Here is a 16,664-nt window from a genome sequence, read left to right on the forward strand (position 1 = left end):
TCTGTTTTTAACTGACAAATCCATACTTTCCCTAGGCTTTCTTAACTTGTTTAACTCACTCCAAAATTTTTTCTTATTTTCATTAAAATTTCTTGACAGTGCCTCTCCCACTCTATCATCTGCTCTCCTTTTGCACTCTCTCACCACTCTCTTCACCTTTCTTTTACTCTCCATATACTCTGTATAATAATATAATAATATAATAGTATAACAACAACAACTTGTATTAATAATAACTTATAATAATAACTTGTAATAATAATTTGTAATAATAATACAGTGGACCCTCTGGTAACAATTTTAATCCATTCCAGAGAGCTTGTCCTTAACCAATTTTATTGTTAGCCGAATTAGTTTTCCCCATAAGAAATATAATGGAAATCCAATTAATCCATTCCTGCTGTCAGGAGGCTTGACAGAATAGTACGTCAATACAGTGGACCCTCGCCTAACGTTGGCATCACATAACGTTAAATCCGCCTAGCGATACATTTTAACGCAAAAAATTTGCCTCGCTGAGCGCTAAAAAAACTCGCTCAAAGCGATTCGTCCGAGATGCGTCCATGTGCGGCCTGAGCCAGCCTCACTTGTTCCGCTGGTGGCATTGTTTACAAGCCAGGCTGGCTGGCTGCATGCATACATTTGATACATTTTGTATTATTCCATTGTTTAGAGTGCTTGTAACTGCTAAATAAGTCAACATGGGCCCAAAGAAAGCTTCTAGTGCCAACCCTGTGGTAAAAAGGGTGATAAATACTATCGTACCACAGTCAGCTGCTGCTGCATCACGGTCAGCTGTTGCTGGACCAGTCAGCTGTTGCTGCACCATGGTCAGCTGTTGCTGGACCAGTCAGCTGTTGCTGGATCAGTCAGCTGTTGCTGCACCACGGTCAGCTGTTGCTGAACCAGTCAGCTGTTGCTGGATCAGTCAGCTGTTGTTGGACCAGTCAGCTGTTGCTGATCAGTCAGGTGCTGCTGCACCATGGTCAGCTGCTGCTGGATCAGTCAGCTGTTGCTGCACCACGGTCAGCTGCTGCTGGACCAGTCAGCTGCTGCTGCACCACAGTCAGCTGCTGCTGGACCAGTCAGCTGCTGCTGCACCACGGTCAGCTGTTGCTGGACCAGTCAGCTGCTGCTGCACCACGGTCAGCTGTTTCTGGACCAGTCAGCTGCTGCTGCACCACGGTCAGCTGTTTCTGGACCAGTCAGCTGCTGCTGCACCACAGTCAGCTGTTGCTGGACCAGTCAGCTGTTGCTGGATCAATCAGCTGGTGCTGCACCATGGTCAGCTGTTGCTGGACCAGTCAGCTGTTGCTGGATCAGTCAGCTGCTGCTGCACCACAGTCAGCTGTTGCTGGATCAGTCAGCTGCTGCTGCACCACGGTCAGCTGTTGCTGGATCAGTCAGCTGCTGCTGCACCATGGTCAGCTGTTGCTGGACCAGTCAGCTGTTGCTGGATCAGTCAGCTGTTGCTGGATCAGTCAGCTGTTGCTGGATCAGTCAGCTGCTGTTGCACCACCATCAGCTGTTTCTGAACAACATGACTCATCCCGAACTTGTCCGTCTAGTCTGAACGTCTCGGCTGCCTTGCTGTCATTGTTTACAAGCCAGTGTGGCCGGTTGCATGCATACATTCGATACATTTTGTATTATTCCATTATTTATAGTGCTTGTAACTGCTAAATAAGTCCCCATGGGCCCAAAGAAAGCTTCTATTGCCAACCCTGTGGTAAAAAGGGTGAGAAATACTATTGTACAACAGTCAGCTGCTGCTGCACCATGGTCAGCTGTTGCTGGACCAGTCAGCTGTTGCTGGATCAGTCAGCTGCTGCTGCACCACATTCAGCTGTTGCTGGACCAGTCAGCTGTTGCTGGATCAGTCAGCTGCTGCTGCACCATGGTCAGCTGTTGCTGGACCAGTCAGCTGTTGCTGGATCAGTCAGCTGCTGCTGTGCCACAGTCAGCTGTTGCTGGACCAGTCAGCTGTTGCTGGTTCAGTCAGCTGCTGCTGCACCATGGTCAGCTGTTGCTGGACCAGTCAGCTGTTGCTGGATCAGTCAGCTGCTGCTGCACCACGGTCAGCTGTTGCTGGACCAGTCAGCTGTTGCTGGATCAGTCAGCTGTTGCTGCACCACCATCAGCTGTACTACTCAAAGATGTGGAGAGAGTGTTGTTGGTGTGGCTTAACGTGAAACAATTACCGAGAAACGATTAACCCCAGAGGGTTTGCCACCCAGGATAACCCAAGAAAATCAGTGCATCATCGAGGACTGTAACTTATTTCCATTGGGGTCCTTAATCTTGTCCCCCAGGATGCGACCCAGAACAGTCAACTAACACCCAGGTGAACAGGAAAAAATGCCTGGAACTAGTGCTCATATTGGTGAATTTAAGGCCAGCAAAGGTTGGCTTGAGAGATTTAAGAATTGTAGCGACATACACAGTGCAATAAGGCATGGCGAAGCTGAAAAATTCATCCCCCAACAAGTGTTCAATTGTGACGAAACAGGCCTGTTCTGGAAGAAAATGCCAAACAGGACCTACATTACTCAGGAGGAAAAGGCACTCCCAGGACACAAGCCTATGAAAGACAGGCTAACTCTCATATTTTGTTGTAATGCTAGTGGGGATTGCAAAGTGAAGTCTTTACTGGTGTATCACTGAAAATCCCAGTGTTCAAGAAAAACAGTGTCTCATCACTCATCAATACTCTTCAATAAAGGTAAGTGTCATTTTAACATTCATTTATGTAGTTATTGTGCATGTCATATTGTTTTCTTTGCAGGGAAATGTATACTTCATGAAAAAAAAAAATTTTTTTAATACTTTTGGCTGTCTGGAACGGATTAATTGGATTTCCATTATTTCTTATGGGGAAAATTAATTCGGCTAACGATGAGCTCTCAGGAACGAATTAATATCGTTAGGCGAGGGTCCACTGTATGATGCTATTATCAACTCGACGGCTTATTTATCTATTACAATTCATCTAATATGACATAATAAACAATATTAATAACACAGAAACATGATATATGTATACTCTAGAATGAATAAAATATGTCATAATGTATGTGAGGATAAGTGATGGAAGTGTTGTTGGGTTTATAATGGCTAATGAGAGAAGCTGTACAGGCTTCTACCACCACCTCTATCCACAAACAATATATGAACATAATTTATAAATAAGAAATACTTACATTTTAATTTATAAATAAGAAATATTTGCACTTACCTTGGAGATGTTAGTTTAATTACGTAGTTAGTTTGATGGAGTGTAGCAGATACACAGGGAGTGTAGCAGGCATGCAAGGAGTGTAGCAGGTATGCTGGGAGTGTAGCAGACATGCAGGGAGTGTAGCAGGCATGCTGGGAGTGTAGCAGACATGCAGGGAATGTAGTAGGCATGCAGGGAGTGTAGCAGGCAGGCAGGGACTGTAGCAGACATGTAGGAGGCGAGAGGAAGGCGAATTTATTATGCTTCAATATGACGCTAATATCTCTACGGCTCATTTATCTATCACAATTCATCTAATGTGACATAATAAACAATATTAATAACATAGAAACATGATATATACTCTAGAATGAATAAAATATGTCATAATGTATGCGAGGATAAGTGATGGAAGTGTTATTGTTGGGTTTATAATGGCGACTGGTGGTGCAGGCTTCTGTCACCACCACTATCCACAAACAATATATGAATGTAATTTATAAATAAGAAATATTTAATTTTAATTTATCAATAAGAAATATTTACATTTTAATTTATAAATAAGTAAATAAGTTTATTCAGGTATACACATATACAGTTACGTACATAGATTATCATACATAGCTCCATGTGTGTAAAGTACCTAGGATAACCAAAAAAAGTCAGAGTGACTTACGTATTTCCATTGGGGTCCTTTTATATTTACACCTATATTTACACTTTAATATTTACACTTACCTTGGAGGAGATGTTAGTTTAAATAGTTTGATGGAGGAGATGCTGGCAGAGGTTTAGAGAGGTGGAAGACACGTAGCAGGCCAGCGTATGTTCGGCAGCCCGATACACATACAACAACATTGGAGATTTACTTTTGTCGTTTTTCTATCGCTTACTCGCTTAACTTACTTGCTACACTGTTAATTCAACACTTTATTGCTGGCTGACACTATAGCCTTTATCGATACCTGCTGCTTTAGTATCGTGCATATCGCAGAATCACTGAATCACTGCAGAAGGCACATTCACCCCTCTCTCTTCCTCCTCCACTTTGGTACTTTGCTACGAGTTTTTCCTTGAATTTTATTGTTTCTTTCCTTCTTTATCACAGGGTTGGCACTAAAAACAATGGAATAATACAAAATAGTATATCGCAAGTACGCGTGGAATCTTCCTCCCTGGTTTGTAAACAATGGCACATTACCTTGTACATGGGCTCAGGCCGCGCGGACACGTTCGGGACAAATGTCCTTAACTCACTTTTTCATCGCTGGCCAAGCCAATATTTTAACACAAAAACACATGGGCATCCAATTTTATCGCTAACCGATGGCATCGTTTCCCAAGGGTCCACTGTAATTTGTAATAATAATAATAATAAAAATTTGTCAGAGCATCATTCCTTTTAAAAATTACATGAGAATGGAAGTGTTGGTCTTTATATATTCTACTGTACCACTGTGGAGACAACTTGTACACAATGTAAGGCATTTGTATGAATATTTATGAGGGAAAAAAGGCGAGTGGTGCATTGAGGTATATGTGGAGTCAAAAAACGTTATCTATGGAGGCAAAGAAGGGAATGTATGAAAGTATAGTAGTACCAACACACTTATATGGGTGTGAAGCTTGGGTGGTAAATGCAGCAGCGAGGAGACGGCTGGACGCAGTGGTCCAGATGTCCTGTCTAAGGGCAATGTGTGGTGTAAATATTATGCAGAAATTTCGGAGTGTGGAAATTAGGAAAAGGTGTGGAGTTAATAAAAGTATTAGTCAGAGGGCAGAAGAGGGGTTGTTGAGGTGGTTTGGTCATTTAGAGAGAATGGATCAAAGCAGAATGACATGGAAAGCATATAAATCTATAGGGGAAGGAAGGCGAGGTAGGGGTCGTCCTCGAAAGGGTTGGAGAGAGGGGGTAAAGGAGGTTTTGTGGGCAAGGGGATTGGACTTCCAGCAAGCGTGCGTGAGCGTGTTAGATAGGAGTTAATGGAGACAAATGGTACTTGGGACCTGACGATCTGTTGAAGTGTGAGCAGGGTAATATTTAGTGAAGGGATTCAGGGAAACCGGTTATTTTCATATAGCTGGACTTGAGTCCTGGAAATGGGAAGTACAATGCCTGCACTTTAAAGGAGGGGTTTGGGATATTGGCAGTTTGGAGGGATATGTTGTGTATCTTTATACGTATATGCTTCTAAACTGTTGTATTCTGAGCACCTCTGCAAAAACAGTGATTATGTGTGAGTGTGGTGAAAGTGTTGAATGATGATGAAAGCATTTTCTTTTTGGGGATTTTCTTTCTTTTTTTTGGGGTCACCCTGCCTCGGTGGGAGACGGCCGACTTGTTGAAAAAAAAAAAAAAACACGCATCGTCTGTTTGTTTACATAGTGGGGTGGGTGGGGTGTCCAGGCTGGCTTCCCTACACTACCCTACCTACCACACGACTTTCTACAAATAAATACTTTTCACCTTTCACCCTACATTAAGACTACAAATATTTTAAGGTAAGTAATGAATGTGGAAGAGTTGGTGGATGACCACAGGGAAGAGCTAACCACTTATTTATTTATTTATTTATTTATTAATTTGAACATGATACAGAGAAGTACAAAGGAATACAGTAATTAAGCGCAACATGCCAAAGCCCCTTGTATGCAGAGCATTATGGGCAGGCTTAAAATTAACTTAAGATTAACTAAGCAATGATATATTCAGTGGTAAAACATTATTGTAAACAGATTACAATTAAGCACAAATGAGTATACAAAGACAGGTCATACGGTCATTTACTGTGTTGCTGTGCATTCAGTAGAATGGAGTATTCTGTTAGGTAATGTAATGAAAAATAACAAAGTTTGATTGGGTCATAGGTTAAACATTTATGAGATACAATTATGAGAAACTTTTGTGAGATACAATTTATGAGATACAATTATTCAGTATTTATTTAGTTATGGGTGAATAAGTGATTTTTGAGAAGAGACTTGAATTTATAAACAGACTGTTTCTTTTATATTCACAGGTAATGATTTCCAGATTTTAGGGCCTTTTATGTGCATTGAGTTTTTGCATAGTGTGAGATGGACACGAGGAACATCAAAGAGTGATCTGTGCCTTGTGTTATGGTCATGTGTTCTGTTGAGGTTGGTAAGAAGACGTTTGAGGGGAGGGTTTATATCTGAGTTAAGTGTTCTATGTATGTAGTAGGTGCAGTAATAAGTATGGATGTTTTGTATGGTGAGTAGGTTTAGAGTTTTGAATATTAGTGGAGTGTGCTGCCTGTAGTGGGAATTTATCATTATTCTGACTGCAGCATTTTGTTGGGTAATTAGTGGTCTGAGATGGTTTATTGTTGTAGAGCCCCATGCACAAATTCCATAGGTGAGATAGGGGTAAATAAGTGAGTGATATAGGGCCAGGAGGGCTGACTGTGGAACATAGTACCGTATCTTCGATAGTATGCCTACGGTCTTGGAAATTTGTTGTATGTGTGTTTGAAATTTGAGTCTATTATCAAGGGGATTCCTAAGAATTTTCCCTCTGTGAGCTTTGTGATAGATGGTCCATTTATCATTACGTTAAGAGGGACATCTGTAGCTCTGTTACCAAACTGAATGAAGTAAGTTTTGTCAATGTTTAGAGTAAGTTTGTTGGTCCTCATCCAGGTAGATATTTTCTGTAATTTGGTATTCACAGTATTGGCTAGCATGAATGGGCTCGGGTGAGAGAAGACGTATGTAGTGTCATTTGCAAATACAGTGGACCCCCGCATAACGATTACCTCCCATTGCGACCAATTATGTAAGTGTATTTATGTAAGTGCGTTTGTACGTGTATGTTTGGGGGTCTGAAAGGAATAATCTACTTCACAATATTCCTTATGGGAATAAATTCGGTTAGTACTGGCACCTGAACATACTTATGGAGTGAAAAAATATCGTTAACCGGGGGTCCACTGTAGTGTGGGTTTGAGTAGTTGCAACGCATTTGGTAGGTCATTTATGTATATGAGAAAGAGAAGAGGGCCAAGGACACTGGCTGTGCGGAAGAGTTTGCCCCCATTTGTGTACACATATTGGCTTCTGTTGCTGAGGTATGACTTTAGGTAGTTGAGGGAGTGCCCTCTTATCCCATAGTGTGACAATTTTCTATGGAGCAAGTCATGGTCAACTGTATCAAAAGCTTTACGCAAGTCAATGAAGATCCCCAGTGGGACTTCTTTTTTCTCCATTGCAGTGTATATATGTTCTAGCATGTGTATAATAGCATCATTAGTATTTTTATTAGGCCTGAACCCAAATTGACAGGGGTTGAGTATGTTATGGGAGATGAGGTAGGAATAGATTCACTTATGAATTAATTTTTTGAAGATTTTAGAGAGAGGGTGTAAGTTGGATAATGGCCTATAGTTATTCAAGTCTGTTTGGTCTCCTCCTTTAGGGATCGGGGTGACCCTTGCTATTTTGAGAACTGTAGGGTAGGTAGAGGATTCGATGGATTTGTTAAAGAGTGTTGCAATGATTGGTGATAGTACTTGTGACGCTTTTTTGTATATAAAGGGTGGTAAGGTATTTAAATCTCCTGTCTTGTTTTTTAGCGTGTTGATAATAAGGGAGACTTCAGTTGGGTTAGTCGGAGCTAGGAACTGTGTTCGGGTAGTTGCCAGTGAGGTAGTCATTGGGTGGGGTATTTGAGCTTGGGATTTTATTGGCAAGGTTTTTTCCTGTAGTGGAGAAGAAATCATTGAGTCTGCTTGCTGTTTCATTTGGTGGGAGTTAAGAGCTGCAACACTAATTAATCTTCAAAAAATTATTTTTTTGTTAATATTTGTGTGTGTCTGAAACAGATTAATTGTTTTACATTATTTCTTATGGAAAAATTTATACAGTTTTTGCACATTTCGGTTTTAGAACGACCTTCTGGAATGGATTAAGTTTGAAAATCGGGGTTCCACTGTAGTAATAATGAGTGAACTGTACTGCATCCATTAAAGGTTCTGACTCAACATCACATATGATTACCAGATTTTACAGTATTTCTATTATTAGAAACCAAAATTTATGACTGAGAAAAGTTGATGCAAGTACACATGTATAGTACAGTAGTAACTTGGTACTCGAACAGCTCCCAACTCGAATAATTCAGTATTCAAAAGCTTTGTTTGGTAAAAAAAAAAAAACATCGCTCGGTGGTCGACTGTTTGCTCAGCACTCAAACAAACATAACCTGCTGCCAAGAAATATGTCAATGAGTTTTGTGACTATGTAGAGACTAAGGGTTTTATTCCCCAACAAGTGTTCAATTGTGATGGGACAGGTTTATTTTTGAAAAAAAGACGAAAAAACCTACAGTGGACCCTCGGTTTTCGCGTATAATCCGTTCCAGAGCAATCGGCAAAAATGGAAATCAGCGAAAACAGAAGCCATTTTCCCCATAAGAAATAATGTAAATCCAATTAATCTGTTCCAGACACCCAGAAGTATTACCCCTTAAACGGTCCAAACGTATATATACGTTCACCTGTGCAGCGCCCTGAATATTTTGAGAAAAAAAAAATTATAGGAAAAAAGAGCATGTGGTACCCAGGCACTCCCCAATTTTTTTCATATGGCACACACTGAGTGCGCACATCCATTCTCTGATGTCTAGGTGACTCAGGCCTATCGTGCCAATGTTGAATGAATGACAAATGAAACGTATATATACATTTGGGGCACTACACGAGAGAACATATATATATATATATTGGACCATTTAAGGGTTAACAAAAATTTTTTTTTTTTTACCTTACCAGATTTACATGCACAAAAGAATGAACATTCAACATGACACTTACCTTTATTGAAGGCTGTTGTTGATGGAAGACAGGGAGGAGGGGAGAGGGAAAAGGTTAGTCTTTGGAAGGGGAATGCCCCACCATAAGGACTGTAGGTACAAAGTCCCTATCCAGGGTCACTTCTCTCCTTTGTTTTTTAATGCCACTAGAACCAGCCTGAGAGTCACTGGACCCCTGTTGCACAAAATATCTGTCCAGATAGGTCTGTTTCTGGCATCTCTAAGATTTGCCTAAAATGGGACATGGCAAGTCATTGTAAAAGTCACCAGCATGGGTGATGTTCCTCCTCAAATGAATGCACCTTAGTCCACAATGCACAAATCTCCTTAATCTTTGAAGAAGGCACCTTCTTCCATCTCTCTTCCTCCTCCTCTGAAGCAATTTCCTGAGCTGTGGTCTGTTGCTGTTGCAGATGAAGCTCTTGCAGCTCATCAGTAGAGAGCTCTTGATTGTGGTCCTCCACCAACTCTTCCACATCCTCGCCACTCACATCCAGCCCCATGGAATTCCCCAATGCCACAACTGATTGCACAACAGGTGTAGGGTTGACAGGGTCAGCCTCAAACCCTTCAAAATCCTTCTTTTGGACACAATCTGGCCACAATTTTCCCCAAGCAGAGTTCATAGTCCTGGCAGTAACTCTCTGCTAGCCTTATCTATAAGGCTTATGCAGTGGAAGATATTGAACTGATTCTTCCAGAACTTTCTTAGGGTCAATTCAGAGTCCAAGGTTATGTCAAAGCACCTTTGAAACATTGCTTTGGTGTACAGTTTTTTGAAGTTTACCATGATCTGCTGGTCCATGGGCTGGATGAGAGGAGTGGTGTTAGGAGGCAAGAACTTCACTGTTACAAAACTGAATTCCTTAGACAACTGGTCTTCCGAGTCTGGAGGATGAGCAGCAGCATTGTCCATTAACAGGAGGCACTGAAGTAGCAATTTATTATCCAGGAGGTATTTCTTCACACTCAGGCCAAACACTTCATTGAACCATTCTAGAAAAATTTCCCTCGTAACCCATGCCCTACTGTTACCCTTCCACACCACATACAATTTACTCTTGACAACACTGTTTTTCTTGAACACTCTGGAATTTTCAGATTGATACACAAGTAAAGGGTTCACTTTGAAATCCCCAGTAGCACAACCACACAACTATAGAGTTAGCCTGTCTTTCAAAGGCTTGTGTCCTGGGAGTGCCTTTTCCTTCTGTGTGATGTAGGTCCTCTTTGGCACTTCTAAAACAGGCCTGTTTTGTCACAATTGAACACTTGTTGGAGTTGGAATTTTTCAGCCTCTACATAACCCTTAAATTCCCACACGAATTTTTCAGCTGCTTGTTTGTCTGAACTGGCACCCTCACCATGCCTTAGTAACAACACTGTGTATGCCACTTCGCTTCTTGAATTTTTCGAACCAGCCTTTGGTTGCCTTAAATTCATCAACATCAGCACTCGTTTCAGGCAGTTTCTTTATGAGATCATCATGCAACTGCCTTGCCTTTTCACAAATTATCAACTGCACAACACTATCTCCTGCTAACCCTTTCTCTCTGATCCACACCAACAACAATTTCTCCACTACTTCAATTGTTTGGGATCTCTGTTTGGTTATCGCATTCACCCCTTTCACAACATCAGCCTCCATGATTTTTTTTCTCTTTGCCACAATGGAGCTGATCATTGATGGTGCCTCCCCGTACATCCTGCCAAGTTCAGCTATACGTATGCCACTATATCATATTTTTGAACAATTTCTTTTTTCATTTCTATGGTGTTCCTCACTTTCTTTACCAAAGGACTGGCACTAGGAGCTTTCTTTAGGGCCATGGTGGCTTATTTAGCAGTCACACACAATAAACAAGTGCCAAAAACAACGGATTATTACGAAATGTTTCATATGACCTGGCAGGATATGTTCACTCACCAAGAAACAACGCAACACTGCCTGAGAATGCGTGTGGGAGGCAGCTTTGTCTACGCGCTGGGCACTGGACAGGTTCTGTACCATCGACAGAACCAAAATACTGATGAAAAAATCGACGAAAACGGAAATCGGCGATAATGGAGATCAACGAAAAGGAAGGGTCCACTGTATATCACTCAAAAGGAAAAGTCATTACCAGGACACAAGCCAGTGAAGGACAGAATCACTCTTTTGTTGTGCAGGAATGCAAGTGGTCATTTAAAAGTGAAGCTGTTGCTTGTCTATCACTTGGATAGACAAGCACTGTGTTTAGTTTTTTTTTCTTAAGATTTATGCATGCTAGGCTTGTAAATTTCATGTTCAAATGCTTTTGTGATTGTATTTTTGGAGCTCTGAAACAGATTAATCTAAATTACATTATTCCTTATGGGAAAAATTCATTCAGTAATCAAACAGATTGGCACTCGAACAACCTTCTGGAATTACATAATTAAGTTCGAGTACTGAGGTACTACTGCACTTTAGCCTCTTATTACGAGAACTTCTCACACAAGTAGTACATTTTACTCTTCACTAGATCAGTCAAGGTGGAGGGTTAAACTGGAAAATGGCAAAATAAATGAATGGCAGCAAAAACATGAGAATATGAATCATTATCTAAAATGGGAACAAAACACTGTAGAACAAGAAAGAATAAGAAAAATTTTCACTCAAATTTTAGCAACTAACCTGTACATAGCATATTCATTAATTCCATCTTGCAATATTCTTAGGTAATTGTTTATCTCCCTTAAATAAATATTTGACTCTCTTGGATAGGAGTCAGAATCCTGAGACTGGCTGAGATCAGTTGGTTGCAATCTTCGGTGAATTCTTTCTGCCTCATCTTCCAGTTGGCCCCCTAAAATTAATCAAAATATACACTAAACAAGGACTCTGAAGAAATTCAAATTCAAATGTAATCACCATGTTCCAAATGCATATTGGATCTCATATATCTTAAGAGAAAAGAAAACCAAAACAATCTAAATTTCAAAAGTGTGACCAAGTTAACACAGTATTTCCTGACATCAGAGAACTTTAAGAGGCCAGGGTCATCCTCTTCCTCACAGAGTATACACATAAGAAAAAAATATTGTACTTACAAGAAACAGAAAACTAAAAAAAAATTTAAAAAATTACAAATAACTGACAATCTATAACCACTGTGGTAAGTTTTTCTTTTATTTATGACTTGTTACATTCAGAACACTGTACAGTAGACCCTCATATTACAAAGTACTTACATTCCTGAAAATGCCGTGTTAGATAAAATCCATGTTATCGAAACTGAAGAACTTATGGGGAAAATAGGGTTACGTTCCTAAGGCCTCCCCCCCCTCAGCCAAACAATTTTTTTTTTAGATATCTAGATCTTACAAAAATAAAAACGAAAATTTTGTTTTTGTTGCTTAAGACTACAAATGCAACAGAAATAACATTATTTACCTTAAATTGTAGTTGTTGGAGTATGTCAGTGATTGTGAAGAGAGTGGAGATGCACGGTGTGGCCCTAATGGGCTGAGGTGGATGGTTGTTGGCAGAAGTGGATGGTTGAGGTTCTGATACTAAAGTCGATGGTTGTATCGGAGTGTGCATAAGTTCTGTAATGGATCTCTGGTTTCTTTTACCCTGCAGTACATAATACATTATTCCTGAAGCTTGGTATTGCCAGGTTGGAGTCAGAGTCCATTGATGCAACTAGCTTTTATCACTTTTCTTGTGCAGTTACACTTGAATGACTTAATAACTCCCCGATCCAGTAGCTGTATTAACCCGTAAACGGTCCAAACATATATATACGTTCACTACCCCAGTGCCACAAATGTTTTGAAAAATAATTTTTTTTTTTTATAGAAATAAAGAGCACATTTTTCTAAGTGTTATAGGATAAAAAAAAATTTAGGGTCAGTACTTATCAAGATATGAGGGGCGCAAAGTTGGCACTTGGCGATCACCTGATGGCAACTAGGAGCACTGCCACTTGCAGAAATTATACACATTTACTGTTTTTTTTTTTTTCCCAGTTTTTTTTTTTTTTACTTTCCTTGATTTTCATGATATGATACTTATGTTTTATAGTAAATCTTTTGATTTCAATGTCAATTGTTGCTTATACACCAATACACACACGTACACACTGATAGGTGATTTTTGCACACCCGGCTGAATCACACACTATTATCTACAGCTATATACAAGTATTTACATGTCCCACTCATGTTTCTAGAACTCCACGATTGTATGATACTCTATGAAACATGGATTCATACAGAGTGTCACCCCACACTGGTGACATATGTATCGTGTGTCCTTCCGCTGTTGGGGTCGTTTTGTGGTGGTCGCACACACAATACACTTTTTCTGGGAATGCTTCTTCTTCTTTGATATTGTTTCAGACAACGGAACAATGCTCTTCTCCAGACTGAGGGACTGACCACCTCAAAACTTTAAGGGTGATGGACTGATTACATCGTCTTCAAGTATCTTCTGCTTCTATCAACCTTTCTGTACTCGACTGAAGAAGCCTACTGTGTAGGCGAAACGTTTCGGAATAAAGATACCTAACTGTTGCATATGTGTCTTACCTGTAAAGGACCTGCCTAGTATGGGCCAACAGGCCTGCTGCAGTGTTCCTCCTTTCTTATGTTCTTATGTTCTTATGTTCTTTGGGTTAGGTGGTATTGGTACCAGGTAGTGACAGTTAGGGATGATTCGGTCTGGCACTTACCCCACTGGCTGTGGTTGTGGTTGGGGGACAGGTTGTGGTGTGACAGGTAGCTGTTGGGGGGGCAGATACAGGTGTGGTACCATACTTTTTTGCTATCTATTTTACGACATTCAGGGAGAATTCTGCAAAATGTTGTCATTTTCCAGTCTTTATTTCGTACATATTGAATGCATTGAGCATTGCAATGTCTAGAAGGTGGAAAAACAGTTTTATGTATCACTTGCGACTCCTACGCATACAGTCAATGAACCCCATCATGTCACACTTGTCAACTAGTCGCATGTTGTTTGTATAGTCCACGACAGCAGCTGGCTTTACAATGCGTTCACTGGTCTCCCTGTTCACTGATTTCATTGGTATGAAATGCTTGCACTTCACCTTCAGCACTGCCTCCACTGAACCTTGGCATATGTTTTCTATTCCCTCTCACTGTTCCACGTATATCAGTATTGTTCACACGTAGGATATCAGTGAGCATAGGGCTTGTATACCAGTTGCTGTGTACAATGTATAGCCCTTGCCAAAGTATGGTTCCACCATTTTTCGAACATCACCAGAAATGCCCAACATGTGCCTGTTATGCTACAAATTTGTACAACTTTAATGCTTCTTATTTGAAATACTCATTTGTACTTCATGTTGTAATTTGTTTACTGTAATTTTTACCACTGAATATATCTTTGCTTAATTTATCTGAAGTTAATTTTAAGCCTGCCCATAATGCTCTGCATACAAGGGGATTTTGGTATGTACACACAATCACTATATTTCTATGTACAACTATGTATCATGTCCAAATAAAAAATAAATAAATGGTAAGGGAGAACCAACATATTTTTAGTTCAATAAGGTTGATTGTCCCTTTTTGAATTGTAAAAAGTATTTTTAGCTATTTTAAAGGTTATATCAATTACATTTCTTGGGTATTTTAGATCATTAGCTATTTCATAAATCTGGGAGACTTCATCTATGAACTCTGGACTACAAATATATGAAGTTTTCAAATACACTGATAAAAAAAAACGACAGTTTAACTCTATCTTGATGTGAAGATTAACAGTGTACATAGGAACAGCTACTTGTAGGTTTTCTGTAAATTTTAAATTTAAAATCATTGTTACCCTTAATAATTAAAACATCTAGAAAAGATAAAGAATTATTTACTTCGAACTCAACAGTAAAATTTTTAAAATGAGTTAAGCTATTTAATTTAACAAGGAAATGGTTTATGTCTACATTCTTAGGTACAAGGCACAAAATATCAACAACATACAGTGGTACCCCAAGTTTCGGCCATAATTCATTCCAGAAAGCACAAAAACATTTCCTCTGATCATTAATCACATCCCCCAGCCTCCCCTATATTACACTTTCTTTCAATTTGGAATTCTTATTCACACACAATTAGCAGATTTACTCTATTTCTCAGATAAAATTTAAACAGAAAAGATTGCTTGTGGCTTACTGCATCCCAATAAATGAATCATATCTATTAACCCTTAAACTTTCCAAACAGATCTATGTTCACATGCATAGTGCTCCAAAAGTAGATCTATGTTTTTTACATATTTTCAAATATAACAAAAAAAAAAAAAGTAGATCAAAGTTTTTTTTTACACGTTTTCAAATGTAAAAAAAAAAAGGTCTACATTTTTTTACATACTTTCAAATGTTGAAAAAACGTAGATCTACTTTTGGACAGTTTAAGGGTTAAAAACCCATACCAAAGACCTGGGGATGTAGGGGGCCTTACCCATCCTTAGGAAAACTGGCAAAAATTCAATATTTCTGCTACTTTGAGCCCAATTTCAATCTACTTCAGTCCTGAAACCACCCAAAATCATCTATTTCAATAGTATGTCTGCCAAGCTATCAAATGATACCAATAAAACCATAAAAAATATCCTAGGAAACTTAAGTCCCTATTTTAACCCTTTCAGGGTCCGTGCCGTAGATCTATGGCTATACGTTGAGGGTCCAAACCATAGATCTATGCCAAAATTCCAGCGGCGTCAAATTTAGTGCAAGAAGGCTGGTAGGCTTACATCTGAGAGAACTGGTCTGCATGATGTGCGAGTGCCATAAACAAAAATTCTAGGCGCTCGCATGGCATTGTGGGAACGCCGCCTCAGTAACCTTTGTTCACCATGCCTCGCCGCAAGGCAGCTCTCACTCCAATGCAAATTGGGACTCTCCTCTTCATAACTGATAGTTCTGACTCTGATGGAAGTGGAAAAGAAGAATTGTATGGCTTTGATTGATTAGTGACCGAAAGCAATGACCAGGATATCAAAAATAGTGCAGAAAATCCTGACTATCCTCAACCTTCTACCGATTGTGTGGGCACATCTCAGTCACGTTCAGTTGTACCTCGTCCCAAGAGAAAACTGATATTTTCGCATGGTCAAGCTTCAGACTTCAGTAATGATGATGATAGTGATGTGAACTGTGATTTTATTGCTCTTGATGATCATTCGAGTAGTGATAGTGAGGAATCATATTCACCAGTGAAGCGTCGGTATATATGCCGCCACATGCGCTTGGGTAGTGTTCCCTATGCCCCTATGCAGTGCCCAGGGACGGAGTACATCTCGGAGTACATCCCAAAGTACATCCCATGGCCCTACACCAGGAATAGACAGTGAAAATGAGGATGATGTGGCTACACTTGGCATGTAGACCACAGGCATCAGGATTAAAGGAGGGTCCATCAACAAGAAGGGAAGGTAAAGAGATAGTAGTAGAACGAAGATGACGTTGGAGGTAAATTCTGCGTGCTCGTTGATAGAGAGGGCAGTCTAACAGATGTGGCTAATCAATACTGGAACTTGACACTGCTCACAGAGAGGAACAGGGTGCCTCTCCATGAGATACCCATGAGTAACACGAGTGTGGCCAATGCGAAGGTGGGAGAGAG

General features: G+C 40.0%; 1 protein-coding gene across 16 annotated transcripts in view; it reads right to left on the reverse strand.

The window, feature by feature from the left end:
- Positions 1-16,664, reverse strand: part of LOC128688974 (prominin-1) — a 1,112,830-nt gene that overhangs the window by 189,010 nt on the left and 907,156 nt on the right. For all 16 annotated transcript variants that reach the window (XM_070085551.1, XM_070085543.1, XM_070085554.1 and 13 more), the window contains one exon: positions 11,707-11,878. In XM_070085551.1, the coding sequence (XP_069941652.1) occupies positions 11,707-11,878 (172 nt within the window). The remainder of the gene's footprint in view (positions 1-11,706; positions 11,879-16,664) is intronic.

This window comes from Cherax quadricarinatus, chromosome 16 (assembly GCF_038502225.1).
Source record: "Cherax quadricarinatus isolate ZL_2023a chromosome 16, ASM3850222v1, whole genome shotgun sequence".
NCBI classification, from domain to species: Eukaryota; Metazoa; Arthropoda; class Malacostraca; order Decapoda; family Parastacidae; genus Cherax; species Cherax quadricarinatus.